General features: G+C 49.4%; 1 protein-coding gene across 20 annotated transcripts in view; it reads left to right on the forward strand.

Moving 5' to 3' along the window:
- The first annotated feature begins 2065 nt into the window (after positions 1-2065).
- Positions 2066-12243, forward strand: part of ODF2 (outer dense fiber of sperm tails 2) — a 35530-nt gene continuing 25352 nt past the window's right edge. For 2 of the 20 annotated variants that reach the window (XM_077850889.1, XM_077850890.1), the window contains exons 1-4: positions 2573-2751; positions 5357-5447; positions 6338-6454; positions 6735-6860. In XM_077850889.1, coding sequence (XP_077707015.1) covers positions 2588-2751; positions 5357-5447; positions 6338-6454; positions 6735-6860 — 498 coding nt within the window. In that variant the 5' untranslated portion in view covers positions 2573-2587. Of the gene's footprint in view, positions 2118-2572; positions 2752-2940; positions 3092-3595; positions 3615-3810; positions 4047-5356; positions 5448-6300; positions 6455-6734; positions 6861-12243 lie in introns of those variants that run through there. The other 18 variants (XM_077850895.1, XM_077850893.1, XM_077850894.1 and 15 more) reach the window with 18 other exon arrangements.

Genomic DNA, 12243 nt, shown 5'->3' on the forward strand with positions numbered 1-12243 from the left:
GAGAAGCAGGCTCCCCACAATGAGGCTGATGTGGGACTCGATCCCACATCCCAGGATCATGCCCTGAGCTGAGCAGATGCTCCACTGCTAAGCCACCCAGGCGTCCCAAAGATTTATCAAAATATAATGTCCAGTTGTTCTGTCAAAAGATTATCTCAAAAAATTTTAAAGATTTTATTTATTTATTCATGAGACACACACACACAGAGGCAGAGACACAGGCAGAGGGAGAAGCAGGCTCTATGCAGGGAGCCTAATGTGGGACTCAATCCTGGGACTCCAGGATCACGCCGTGGGCTGAAGGCAGATACTTAACCGCTGAGCCACCCAGGCATCCCATACATCAATTTTTTTTTTAAATTTTTTATTTATTTATGATAGTCACACAGAGAGAGAGAGAGAGAGAGGCAGAGACACAGGCAGAGGGAGAAGCAGGCTCCATGCACCGGGAGCCCGATGTGGGATTCGATCCCGGGTCTCCAGGATCACGCCCTGGGCCAAAGGCAGGCGCTAAACCGCTGCGCCACCCAGGAATCCCATATACATCAATTTTTTAAAAAAGATTTTATTTGAGAGAGAGTGTATAAGCAGGGGGAGCTGAAGAGGGAGAGGGAGCAGTTCTCTGCAGAGCAGGGAGCCACATGTAGGGCTCGATCCCAAGATCCTGGGATCATGACCTGAGCCCAAGACAGATGCCTAACTGGCTGAGACACCCAGGCGCCCCAGATTACATCAATTTTTAATCCTACCAGCAACAATGAGACTGCTTTTTCCCCAATGTTCTTGTCAGTGCTGGGCATTGCTCTTTTAAAAAAGTGGCCAATCCTAGCCAGGCTCAAAGTGGTTTGCATTCAGAAGATATCATCCAGCAATCCAAAATAATATCAAAATAACTCAAGTTCTTTTCTTGCATTTCTCAAGGAATAGATACCCAGACCACTGCGATCCTTTAAAATAGTCCCCTTTTCTTCTCCATCCCATATCTTCCACACACTGCAAGGTCCCTTCGGCCACCTCACCCTCTCCTATTTTCTGAAGAACTTTTCCTGCTTCTTCCTGTCACCCAGCACTGTGTGTGTGTGTGTGTGTGTGTGTGTGTTGACCTCTCAATTCTGTCCATTCACACATTCTCCATCACAAAATCCCCAAAGAACTGCACTGGCAGGCAATGACCCTCTTCAGATGGTGAAGAGAGGACAAAACTACATAGGCAAAATCCTTTGTGGGTGGGTGGGGCAAAGCCTTAGCCCTGTTATCTGGTCAGGTCAGAGAGATTTGCGGTGGGCTCCTCAGAGACTAGGTAGTGTGTGTTGGTCTAGTGCCTCTGGAACTGGGTTTAGCACATAGTAGGAACTTAATATTGGTTCAGTGGATGTGGGAGTACTGAGAAATGATCAGTTCTGTGCTGGGAGTAGCAAGACATGTTTCCGCAGGTATTTAACCTGGGTGTGGCAGCAAGAAGGTTACTTTGAGCAGCAAGAAGTATATCTCTTCCTTTGAAGGGAGAATTAAAGGATGGGAGAAGTTAAAGCTGAGGGTGACTAGGGAGAAGGTAGAGGGAATTCTACTTGATGGCTTTTTTTTTTTTTTTTTTTCTCTATGAAAAAGGAGAGTTGGAATACGGTAAGAGGCAGAGGTCTGGAGAAGCCACTTGGGGAGACGGATGGAGGGACAAGTGGAACAATTCTAAGTGGTGGTGAGGGCTCAGGTGAAGGTGGAGGCAATGATGTGTGGGTATCATCCTTGCAGAACCTCAGGGAGAAAATGAACGGACGGGGAAGGCCCTCTAACACGGGGGAATGGATGTGGTGAGCCTTAGCCGATGAAAGCGAAGCCAGAAAAGCAGGCACTATGTGGAGGGGGTAGTGGGTGGGAAGCTGGAATTTGAGATTTCACGTGGACCAGTTGTGTGGCCCTGTGGGTACATGGCTGAGGCGCAGGGGAGAGTCATGGACACGAGGACGCCGAGGGATTGGGGCCAGGTTGGCCTGAGGATGTTAAAAGCGCCCAGAATCCAGGGCGGCGCGGGGAGCAGCCACGTGACAGCCCCCCTTGATTGGTCGACAGAGAAGCATAGTTGAGAAGATGGCGGCCCAGCGGGAACCTCATCAAAGTAGGTCTGTAACCCACGGCGGCACCCGGGGTGCTGGGGGGCGGTGAGGGGCGGGACAAGGAGGCGCTGTGGAAGAGGGAGAGTGTGCGTGAGGTGTCGGCAGGGCTGGATTTCCAGAAGCAGCGCGTAGCTCCAGCCACACATGGGTTCCTTGTCCCCCCGCCTGAAACCCAGGTTCCTAACACGCATCAGCGGGCCCAGGATAGAGTCTTAGCGCTCCTTCGAGTTAGGGAACTCGAGGAGAACCACGATCGGGTAAAAATGGCGCAGGGTCAGCGGGGCCTTGAACGGCGGGGCGAGCCGAGGCCAGGCCCTCCGGTGGCGTCGCGCGTCTCCACGGCGACGGGACGCGTGGCCTGGGCGTGGGCGGGGCTGTGGGCGGGGCTCCGGGCGGGGCGGGGCGTCTCTGTGACGCGGGGGGCCGGGCCTAAATGGCGAAACCCGAGAGGCTCCCGGGGGGGTTTGAACTGGCCAATGGGCGAGCTGCCGACCGGGTGTCGGAAAAGGAGGCGGAAGCGGGGAGGAGTCGCCGCGGGAGCCGGACTGCATCCGCCGCGGCGTCTCCATGGCACGACCCCGGCCTCCGACTTCAACGACTTCATAAGGAGACGTTTCTGGGCGCAGCCGTGTCGCTCCTGGTGAGAGGCCGCCGGCAGGCGGGACCCCGGGCGCTCTGGGCGCTCTGCGGCCACCGGCGGGCCCGGTCCCCACGGGCGGCACGGCCCCCGCCGGCCCCGGCCCCCGGCCCCCGCCGCCCCCGGCCCCCGCCTCCAGCTCCGGGCGCGCTCGTCCGGCTCCCGTCGGAATGTGGCCCCTGCCCCGCCCCCCGGCGCGGGCCTCCTCCTGCTCGGGCTAACGGGCGGGCCGGCCCCTCCCCCTGACCTGGCCTCCGGCCGGACTCGACTCACTCCTCTGCCGCCCCCCGGCCGGGCCTCACCCTCTCTCTATGGGCAGCACCTGGCTTCCTCCTGCCCGCTGGTGGGTGGTCGTCCCTCCTCCCCGCCGACCAGACTGGCCCCGCGGCCCCCGCCCGCCGGTGGGCGTCGCCCCGGCCGCGTCTCCCTCGCTGCGGCCCTCGGCCGGGCAGTTGCTGCCCCACCCCGCGGCCGACCCGGGCAGCGGGATCACCCGTCCGGGGGCCTCACCGGGGCGAGGGGGGTGCCCCCCGCCCGCGCACCACCCCGCGGCCGACCCGCTCCAGCTCGGACCCTGGATCCCAGCGGCCGCCGGCTGCTGCGCCTGGGAGGATTTTCCCGCAGCGGTCGGGGGTACCCAGTTGCGGCCGCGCCCCTTCCCCTTGCAGCCGCCGCCCCTCCCGCCTTCAAATACTCCTGGTCCTCTCCGGGTTTCTGTTCTCCCGGGAACGCCCCTCTCCTAGGAGACTGTTGCCCCGGCCCCGCCCCGAATATCCCTCCAGCTCCCTGCGCTGGGTTCGGCCCTTTAGGGCCCACTTGGGGGCCTAGCTGTGCCCGCCCTCCAAGCTCGCCTGCCAGCACCTCAGGTTTTCCCTCTGGCGGCCCACCCACCTTCGCTCCTGGGCGGGGCCTGGGCGTGGTGGTCCTTGCCCCCCAAGTTCGCTCTCCGCCCTCCCCGGGGAGGGGAGCTCCCTCTGTGCTCCCCACCCACCCACCGGCCACCAACCCGCCGGCCCGGCCCGCATGTCGCTCAGCCTCTCCTATCTCCCTCCACTTTGGCAGGACAGTTGCTGTGCGACTTGGACAGTAGAGGAGCACCTCCCAAGTTTTCATCCAACTGCCACCCCCAAAGCTTCCACCCTCCTCCCCTCAGAGAGGACGTTTGATGCCGGGCCCCTGAGATTCTCATTGACAAGCCCCTCTGGGTCCCCCTGAGCAGAGCCTGCTGACCCAATTGCCCACCTTTGCGGCTTTGATGCCTAAGCCATGTCTGCCTCATCCTCAGGCGGCTCCCCCAGGTACTGCCAATGTGGGGGGCGCCTCTGCAGAAGGGCAGGGAAAGGTGGCCAGGGACCCCCAGGCCAGGCTCTCTGGAGGCTTCTCATTTCAGGTTCCCCATTCTGTGTATTGAAGGTCTGGATCAAAACGTTGAAGTCATTTTTTAAAGGGAAGGAGGAAGAAAGTTTTCACTGGCAATCCCAGCCCTCCCTCCCCAGGTCCTTTTTGAAAGGAAGCTACATGTAAATAAATAACCCCAATGTAGGAGGTGGAGGTGGCAGTTAACAAGGTGTTAATGCAGTCCAGGTGATTTGATGGCAAGCCCACAAGGGGAGACAGATTTCCCAGATCTGTTGGCTTTTAAGTGAGGGGCCAGGGAACAAAAACAAAAAACCTGTCTACTCAGACTTGGTATTCCTCACCTAAAATGATGAGTAGGGAGCAGTAAATATATTTTTTCATCAAAGTGTGATACACCTACAGCAGGATGCATGCGAAAGTGCTCGAGCATTTTTATTTAGGTTGCATTTTTAGGTTGCGTTATTCTCCCCTAAGGATTTGTGGGGAGGGTGAAGTCCTATCTGGAGGGTGTCTGGAGGTAGCGGGATGGATCAAATGAATTTTCCAAGTCCCTTTCCATCATGGAATTCTTGGATGCTTTGCTGCCAAACGTTGGAGATTAAACTTTTGTTGTATTTGCAAATCTGGTGATGGGGGCTATTTATGTATGAATGTGATGAATTACACATAGTATTTAAAAAAAAAAAAAAAAAACTCCAAAACAAAAATAACCCTGCTTCCCAGGATTTTAAAGGGTAGCAAGTAGAATATTTGGGGACATAGTAACTTTCCATCATCTGACTTGAAGATTTGACTATTAATTTTATGAATTTGAGTCATAGGGACTTTGTTCCTGGGCCTGCTGCTCTTTTTATGTCTGTCACAGAGCATTTCTCCAGGGCCACCTCTGCTCCAGGTGCAGTCCTGGGCACTTTCACACTTGGCCAAACTAATACCTTGCCTGTTGCTCCCCTGCTGCCTGCTTTTTTGTCACCTGACAGACCAGATGACTGCTAGGCTTTTCAGCAAAAGGTCACAATACGTGTGATGCGACGGCAGAGGTTAAGAGGCCAGCTCTGCGAATGCCCATCACCCCCTGTTTCCATCCCCCTGCTGGGCACACCATGTGTGTTCGGTGGCCCAGTAAAGGGAGCCAAGTGATTCCAGACTGGTTCTCCTAGCCGTGAACTTGTGTGTAATTTCGGGAGATCTAAGAAATAGAAGAGCCCTAGTTTTCTGCTTATAATCTGGTTCTTGTGCCTGGGTGCAGGTTTCCATCGTGTGGGAAGAACGGAGTAACAAGTCTCACGCAGAAAAAGGTCTTGAGGACACCTTGTGGCGCACCCAGTGTGACTGTGACGGTAGGTGACGTGCACACGGAGCAGCCCTCCGGTCTGTGGCCCCACCAGAAATGCTTTTGTACACCTTTTCCAGGGGCTGCCTTTCCCTGCTGGCACCGCTGTGGCCCAGTGCTCTGCTAGGTGCTTTCGTGCATATCCTGCTGATTGGTTTTTTTTGTTTTGTTTTTATTTTGTTTTTTGCCTGCGGTACGGCTGCTGGGTGTGAGGAAGTTGTCTTAACCTAATTCTTTCAAATTCCAGAAGTCCTGAGAACACATTTTCCCAAAAAAAGAAGACGATAAAAGTTAAAGAATGGGGAGGGTATAGTTGCAGATGGTGGGCAAGGGCTGTGTAGCTGGGGTTCTGCCCTGCTTGTACTCTCTTCTGAATCTCTACAACCTTCTTATCTCAGTGCTTCCTTTAGCTGTCCGTTTTCCCCATCTTTTACCTGCCTACTGCCTGATTTAGTCTGCACTCTAACCATTTTGTGTGTCTCCTATGCTAATCTGCATGCCCAGCTCAGATTCTGGGGCAGAAGGATTCCTCTGCTTTCCAGCTGTGCTCACTAAATCTCCAGAGGAGCTATGCCTTCCAGCAGGCTGGGAAGGAGAGTCAGCTCTGAGGACCCTGGGGCTTGGGTTCAGGCTCTTTGGTGGAACCCGCAGGTCTTGCAGACCCCTCTCTTGAGCAGACCTAGATCTTCCAGGTAGTCTTCGGCTGGGATCTCTACGGGCATCTGCTGAATGGCACTGCTGCCTTGATTCCTGCCTGCATGCCCATAGTTGGTAGCTGTCCTGCTCGCTTGGTGGCTAGGCTTTCAGTGGCCCCCAGAGGCTGTGAGCTCTGTTTTTCATGCCAGTTTACTCATCCACAGATCAACCTTTTTTGTGTTATCCTTCCCTGCCTGCCAGAAGCGAACCATGAAGGACCGCTCTTCAACTCCCCCCTTACATGTTCATGTGGATGAAAACACTCCCGTCCACGTCCACATAAAAAAACTCCCGAAACCATCAGCAACCAACAGCCAGGTAGGAGCATGCCGGTCGGGCGAGGTGAAGGCTGTGGAGCAGGGTGACACTGCCCAGCACGGCCTCCTCGTGCTTCAAACTCCAAAGGTTTGGGAGACAAATGTACTTGCTTTCAGTGGTCAGCTGCCTGGTTGGAAGGCAGGCAGCACTGTCATCCAGAAATGGCAGCAGTAGCCTTAGTCAGAAGAGACTCCCCTGCAGAGTTGGAAGTGGATGCCACCGGAGTGAGACCACGGCCAGCTGTGTGGGGAAGTGACCCTGGGTTTGTCCCTTTCCACAGAAATCTCATAAGCGCGGAATGAAAGGGGACACCGTGAATGTGCGGCGGAGTGTCCGGGTGAAAACCAAGGTACCTTGGATGCCCCCTGGAAAATCATCCGCCCGGCATGTGGGATGCAAGTGGGAGGTAGGCTCATTCTTGTTCAGGCTTTTCTTCTCGGACTGGTCAGGTTCTAGCAGGCCTCAAACTCGGTATGATTCAGGGTCGGCTGTAGCTCTTAGAGACGTCCCAGTAGGTCCTGTTTACTGAGTGTCTGACTCAACCCTGGAAGTACACGAATGTTTTTGAGTCCTTACAACACTGTGATGTGGTGGTTCTTGCTCTCCTCACGGACAGATGAGGAAACCAAGGTTCAGAGAGATGAAGTCCTAGAGAAAGTAGCAGATTTGGAGTCAGGGCTGAGGGAGGCCTCATTCTAGAGGATGTACCCTTGGCCTCTGATCTGTATGTGCGGAGCCACATGTCTTTTCCCATGTAACTGTGATAGTATCTGAAGCGTAACCAAACAGATATAGACCAGGTGCATATCTAAGAAAACACCACCTCTTTTGAGGTAGTCCCTGTAAGAGACGTCATCAAAACCACTTTTGGAATTAATCTCTTGCCTTCCATATTAGTAGTCAAAGTGCCAAGAGAATAACTGTCCTTTTTTTTTTTAGCTATGCCTCAACATGTTTTGCTTGTCTATCCATCCATCCATCCATCCATGCAGTGATTCTTGTAGCTTATGTTTCTAGAGACTTGTGCCAGATGCTGCCAGGCGCTGGGGTGACAGCTACAGACTGGCAGGTGTACCTTCCTTAGGGTTACCTTCTAGTCAATTACAATGAGAAACCTTAGCGATGAGACAAGACGTTTTGGCTGCATTTTAGACAAAGATCTCATTATCGGGACAAGTAAAAAGGACCTGAGGCTGCTTTGAGATGATGATGCCTGGTCCATTCCAAAACATTCAGTCTTTTGCCGATAGTTGATTACTTTTAAAATTAGAAATAAAAAATAAAATTACTCTGAAGTCCTACTTCACAAGTGTGACTCCCTGATTTACCAGTTTTACCTAAGAGACAAAGGGAGTACGGGGTATTCTAGGGAATAAGTGAAAAGTGTTCTGACCAGTGTGTGTGTGTGTGTATGTGTGTGTGTGTGTGTGTGTGTACGGACACAGTACTACACACACACACACACACATATATGTGTATACACGTACATATATATATATAAATACATATAAAAGATTGGAATTAAAATGCTGTCTGCCATTTTTCACATGTACCTCCCTAATAATCACTGAAATGTAAATGAAAAATAGCTATATTTTATTTTTTATTTTTTTATTTAATTTTTTAAATGATTTTATTTATTCACGAGAGACAGAGAGAGAGAGAGAGAGAGAGAGAGGCAGAGACACAGGCAGAGGGAGAAGCAGGCTCCGTGCAGGGAGCCTGATGTGGGACTCGATCCCGGGTTCCCAGGATCACGTCCTGGGCTAAAGGTGATGCTAAACTGCTGAGCCACCCGAGCTGCCCAAAAAACAGCTATATTTTGGAAACAAACATAAGCCCTAATTTTTGTTGAATGAATGTAATTGGAAAGCTCATTGGTATCTCCTGTTGGCAAGCATATGAAAAATCAGCAAACCTTATTAGACTGGAGAGGATGGTGAAACCATTTAATGGCTCTAGAGCATTTATCTAAACATTGATGCTATAGTTGTTTTTAAATTTTTTTTTTTCAGATTTTTAAATGTTCAAGTCATCTCTATACCCCACTTGGGGTTTGAGCACACAACCCCTGAGATCAAAAGTTATATGTTTCCCTGACCAAACCAGCCAGGCACCCAGGGATGCTATCATTTTATGTGTAGGAATTGATTCTGTAGGCTGTTTTTTGTTTGTTTGTTTGTTTGTTTTTAAGATTTTATTTATTCATGAGAGACACAGAGAGAGAGAGAAAGGCAGAGACACAGGCAGAGGGAGAAGCAGGCTCCATGCAGGGAGTTTGATGCGGGACCCAATCCCAGGACCCCAGGATCACGCCCTGGGCCAAAGGCAGACACTACTAAACTGCTGAGCCACCCAGGGATCCCTGATTCTGTAGTTTTTTGTTTTTTTTTTTTTTTTTTTTTTAATTTTTATTTATTTATGGTAGTCACAGAGAGAGAGAGAGAGGCAGAGACATAGGCAGAGGGAGAAGCAGGCTCCATGCACCGGGAGCCCGACGTGGGATTCGATCCCGGGTCTCCAGGATCGCACCCTGAGCCAAAGGCAGGCGCTAAACTGCTGCGCCGCCCAGGGATCCCTGATTCTGTAGTTTTATACTTAGGAAATTATCCTTAAAAAACCACAGAAGAGTACAGGGATCATGTATAAAGATATTTGTAAGAGAGAAAAACTGGAAAAACCCAAATGTTTATTAGGAGGGTACTGGTGAATTATGATACATCCATACAATGTACATCTATACAACCAAAGGTAGATATTTATATATGATAATGAAGCACGGAGCCACACATCATGTAGAGTTTGGCCCTATTTGTGCAAAAAAGAACATCTGTGGGGCATTTGGCTGGCATAGTCTGAAGAGCATGCTACTCTTAATCGTGGAGTTATTATGAGTTTGGGCATAGAAATTACTTCAAAAAAAGAAAAAAGAAATAAAATAAAAAGGACATCTGTATCTATGTGTATATACATGTGTTTGTTTATGCATAACACTTTCTGGAAAGATATACAAGAAGTAATAAGTAGTGATTACTTCTGGGGTGTAGGGGGCTTTAATGATTTATTTTTTTATGGTCTGCTTGAATTTCATTAAAGCAAGCATACAATTAAAAATGCTTTTGAGGGGCACTTGGCTGGCTCAGTTGGTGGAGTGTGTGACTCTTGATCTTGGGGTCTTAAATTCACGCTCCACATTAGTGGTAGAGATTACATTAAAAAATCTTTAAAAATATGCTTTTTAAAAAAACAGAAAAGACTTAGTAGCTTTGAAGTATACATTGAAGATACCACTATGGAAATTGATGTCCCTGTTGACCTAGGTTGCTAGGAGCTGTGGTACCCCTTGGAAAGCTCAATGTCCACTTTCAGTCCTGGAGCCACATAATTCTAGAAATGGAGGAGCCCAGAGAAGTGACTTATTTCTCAAATAGCAGCTGTATTTCATTCTGCCCTCTTAAGCCAGTGCCTTTCCCTCTTCTCAGTGGTGTTTTATGTTTCTGGGAAAAGGCTACGCTGGCCCTTTCCATTTTGGACAAGGGAGAGAGACCCTACAAGGAGGAAATATTGAGTGAGCTGGACATGGACCCCAGAAGCTGCTATGTACATGTGGAGATTCTTGTTTGATTTATTTTTTATTTTTTATTTTATTTTTTAATTTTTTTAAATTTATTTATGATAGTCACACAGAGAGAGAGAGAGAGAGAGAGAGAGGCAGAGACACAGGCAGAGGGAGAAGCAGGCTCCATGCACCGGGAGCCTGACGTGGGATTCGATCCCGGGTCTCCAGGATCGCACCCTGGGCCAAAGGCAGGCGCCAAACCGCTGCGCCACCCAGGGATCCCTGATTTTTTTTTTTTAAGATTTTTATTTATTTGTTCATGAGAGACACAGAAAGAGAGAGGCAGAGACACAGGCAGAAGGAGAAGCAGGCTCCATGCAGTGAGCCTGATGTGGGACACGAACCCGGGAATCCGGGATCATGCCCTGAGCCAAAGGCAGCCGCCCAACCTCCGAGCCACTCAGGCATCCCTTTTGTTTGATTTTTTAAAACCCCTTCTGGTATAGAAGATTGATCATCGTGGGGAGAAAAGAGATCTGGGATTTTTCTCTACCCTATTATTATTATTATATTTTTAAAAGATTTTATTTATTTATTCATGATATACATAGAGAGAGGCAGAGACACAGGAGGAGGGAGAAGCAGGCTCCATACTAGGAGCCCGACCGGGGACTCGATCCCGGGACTCCAGGATCATGCCCTGGGCCAAAGGCAGGCACTGAACTGCTGAGCCACCCAGGGATCCCCCTCTCTACCCTATTATTAAAAGTGATCTAGGGCAGCCCAGATGGCTCAGCGGTTTAGTGCTGCCTTCAGCCCAAAGCCATCCTGGAGACCTGGGATCGAGTCCCGTGTCAGGCTCCCTGCGTGGAGCCTACTTCTCCCTCTGCCTGTGTCTCTGCCTCTCTCTCTCTCTCTCTCTGTGTGTGTCTCTCATGAATAAATAAATAAAAAAATCTTTAAAAAAAAATAAAAGTGATCTATTTTTATTACGGAATGTTGAAAATACAGACAAGTAGACCATCACCTGTAACCTTACCACTCTAATGTGGCTGCTATTAAGTTTCAAAAACGTTTTATGAAAAGCTAGGAAAATACACACATAAAAAGTGTATTGCTTGATTGATGAATATTTATTTATTTATTTATTTATTGTTTAGAAGATTTTATTTATTCATGAGAGACACAGAGAGAGAGAGAGATGCAGAGACACAGGCAGAGGGAGAAGCAGGCTCCATGCTATGCAAGGAGCCTGATGTGGGACTTGATCCCCGGTCTCCAGGATCACACCTTGAGCTGCAGGCGGTGCTAAACCGCTGCGCCACCAGGGCTGCCCGATTGATGAATATTTATAAACAGAATACACCTGTGTAACTACTACCTCACTTAAGAAACCCCATCATCACCAGCTTCCCCAGAAGCTCCCCTCTGGGGAGGCAGGCGCTCAACCACTGAGCTACCCAAGTGCTCCCCTGATGGCTATCATTGCCACTCCCCAGGGGAACCACCCTCCTGAAACTGCTAATATTTTGGTATATTTAGTGTCACACTTTTTCCTATGCATAGTTTTGGGTTTTCAAATATTGTCATCATACTATATTTTGTTCTATTATCATCCTTTTAAATATTGCAAACTTTTTGTCTTAAAAAAGTAGTGTATAGTTACTGTTGAAAAATTAGAAAATCCAAACCACAAGGAAGAAAGTAAAAGACACCCGTCATCCCATCACTCTGAGAAGAGCTCTGGAACTTCTAGGTGGAAGCCTACCTGATCTTTTCTTGTGAAGAGACTCCTTATTTTGATTTTTGTAACAATGAGATCATATTTTACTTATTGTATTCTTTTTAAATTTTATTTATTTATTTTTCATCATATTCTTTTAAAATATATTTGGCTATATTTATACTGCATGTTATTTTTTTAAGGCAGTATTCCATTGTGTATTTGTACTGTGATGTATTTATTTATTTTTAAGATTTTATTTATTTGAGAGAGAGCAAGCATGAGCAGGGGAGAGAGGCAGAGGAAAAGGGAGAAGCAAACTCCCCACTGAGCAGGGTGTCCAATGTGGGACTTGATCCCAGGACCCTGGGATCATGACCTGAGCCCAGGTAGACACTTAACTGACAGCTACCCAGATGACCCTGTACTATGATGTATTTAACTAATACTATCTTGTCATCTGTATCTATCCTTGCCTTGGTTTTAAATATTCATTCATATTCGTAG

This window comes from Canis aureus, chromosome 16, assembly GCF_053574225.1.
Source record: "Canis aureus isolate CA01 chromosome 16, VMU_Caureus_v.1.0, whole genome shotgun sequence".
Classification (NCBI taxonomy): domain Eukaryota; kingdom Metazoa; phylum Chordata; class Mammalia; order Carnivora; family Canidae; genus Canis; species Canis aureus.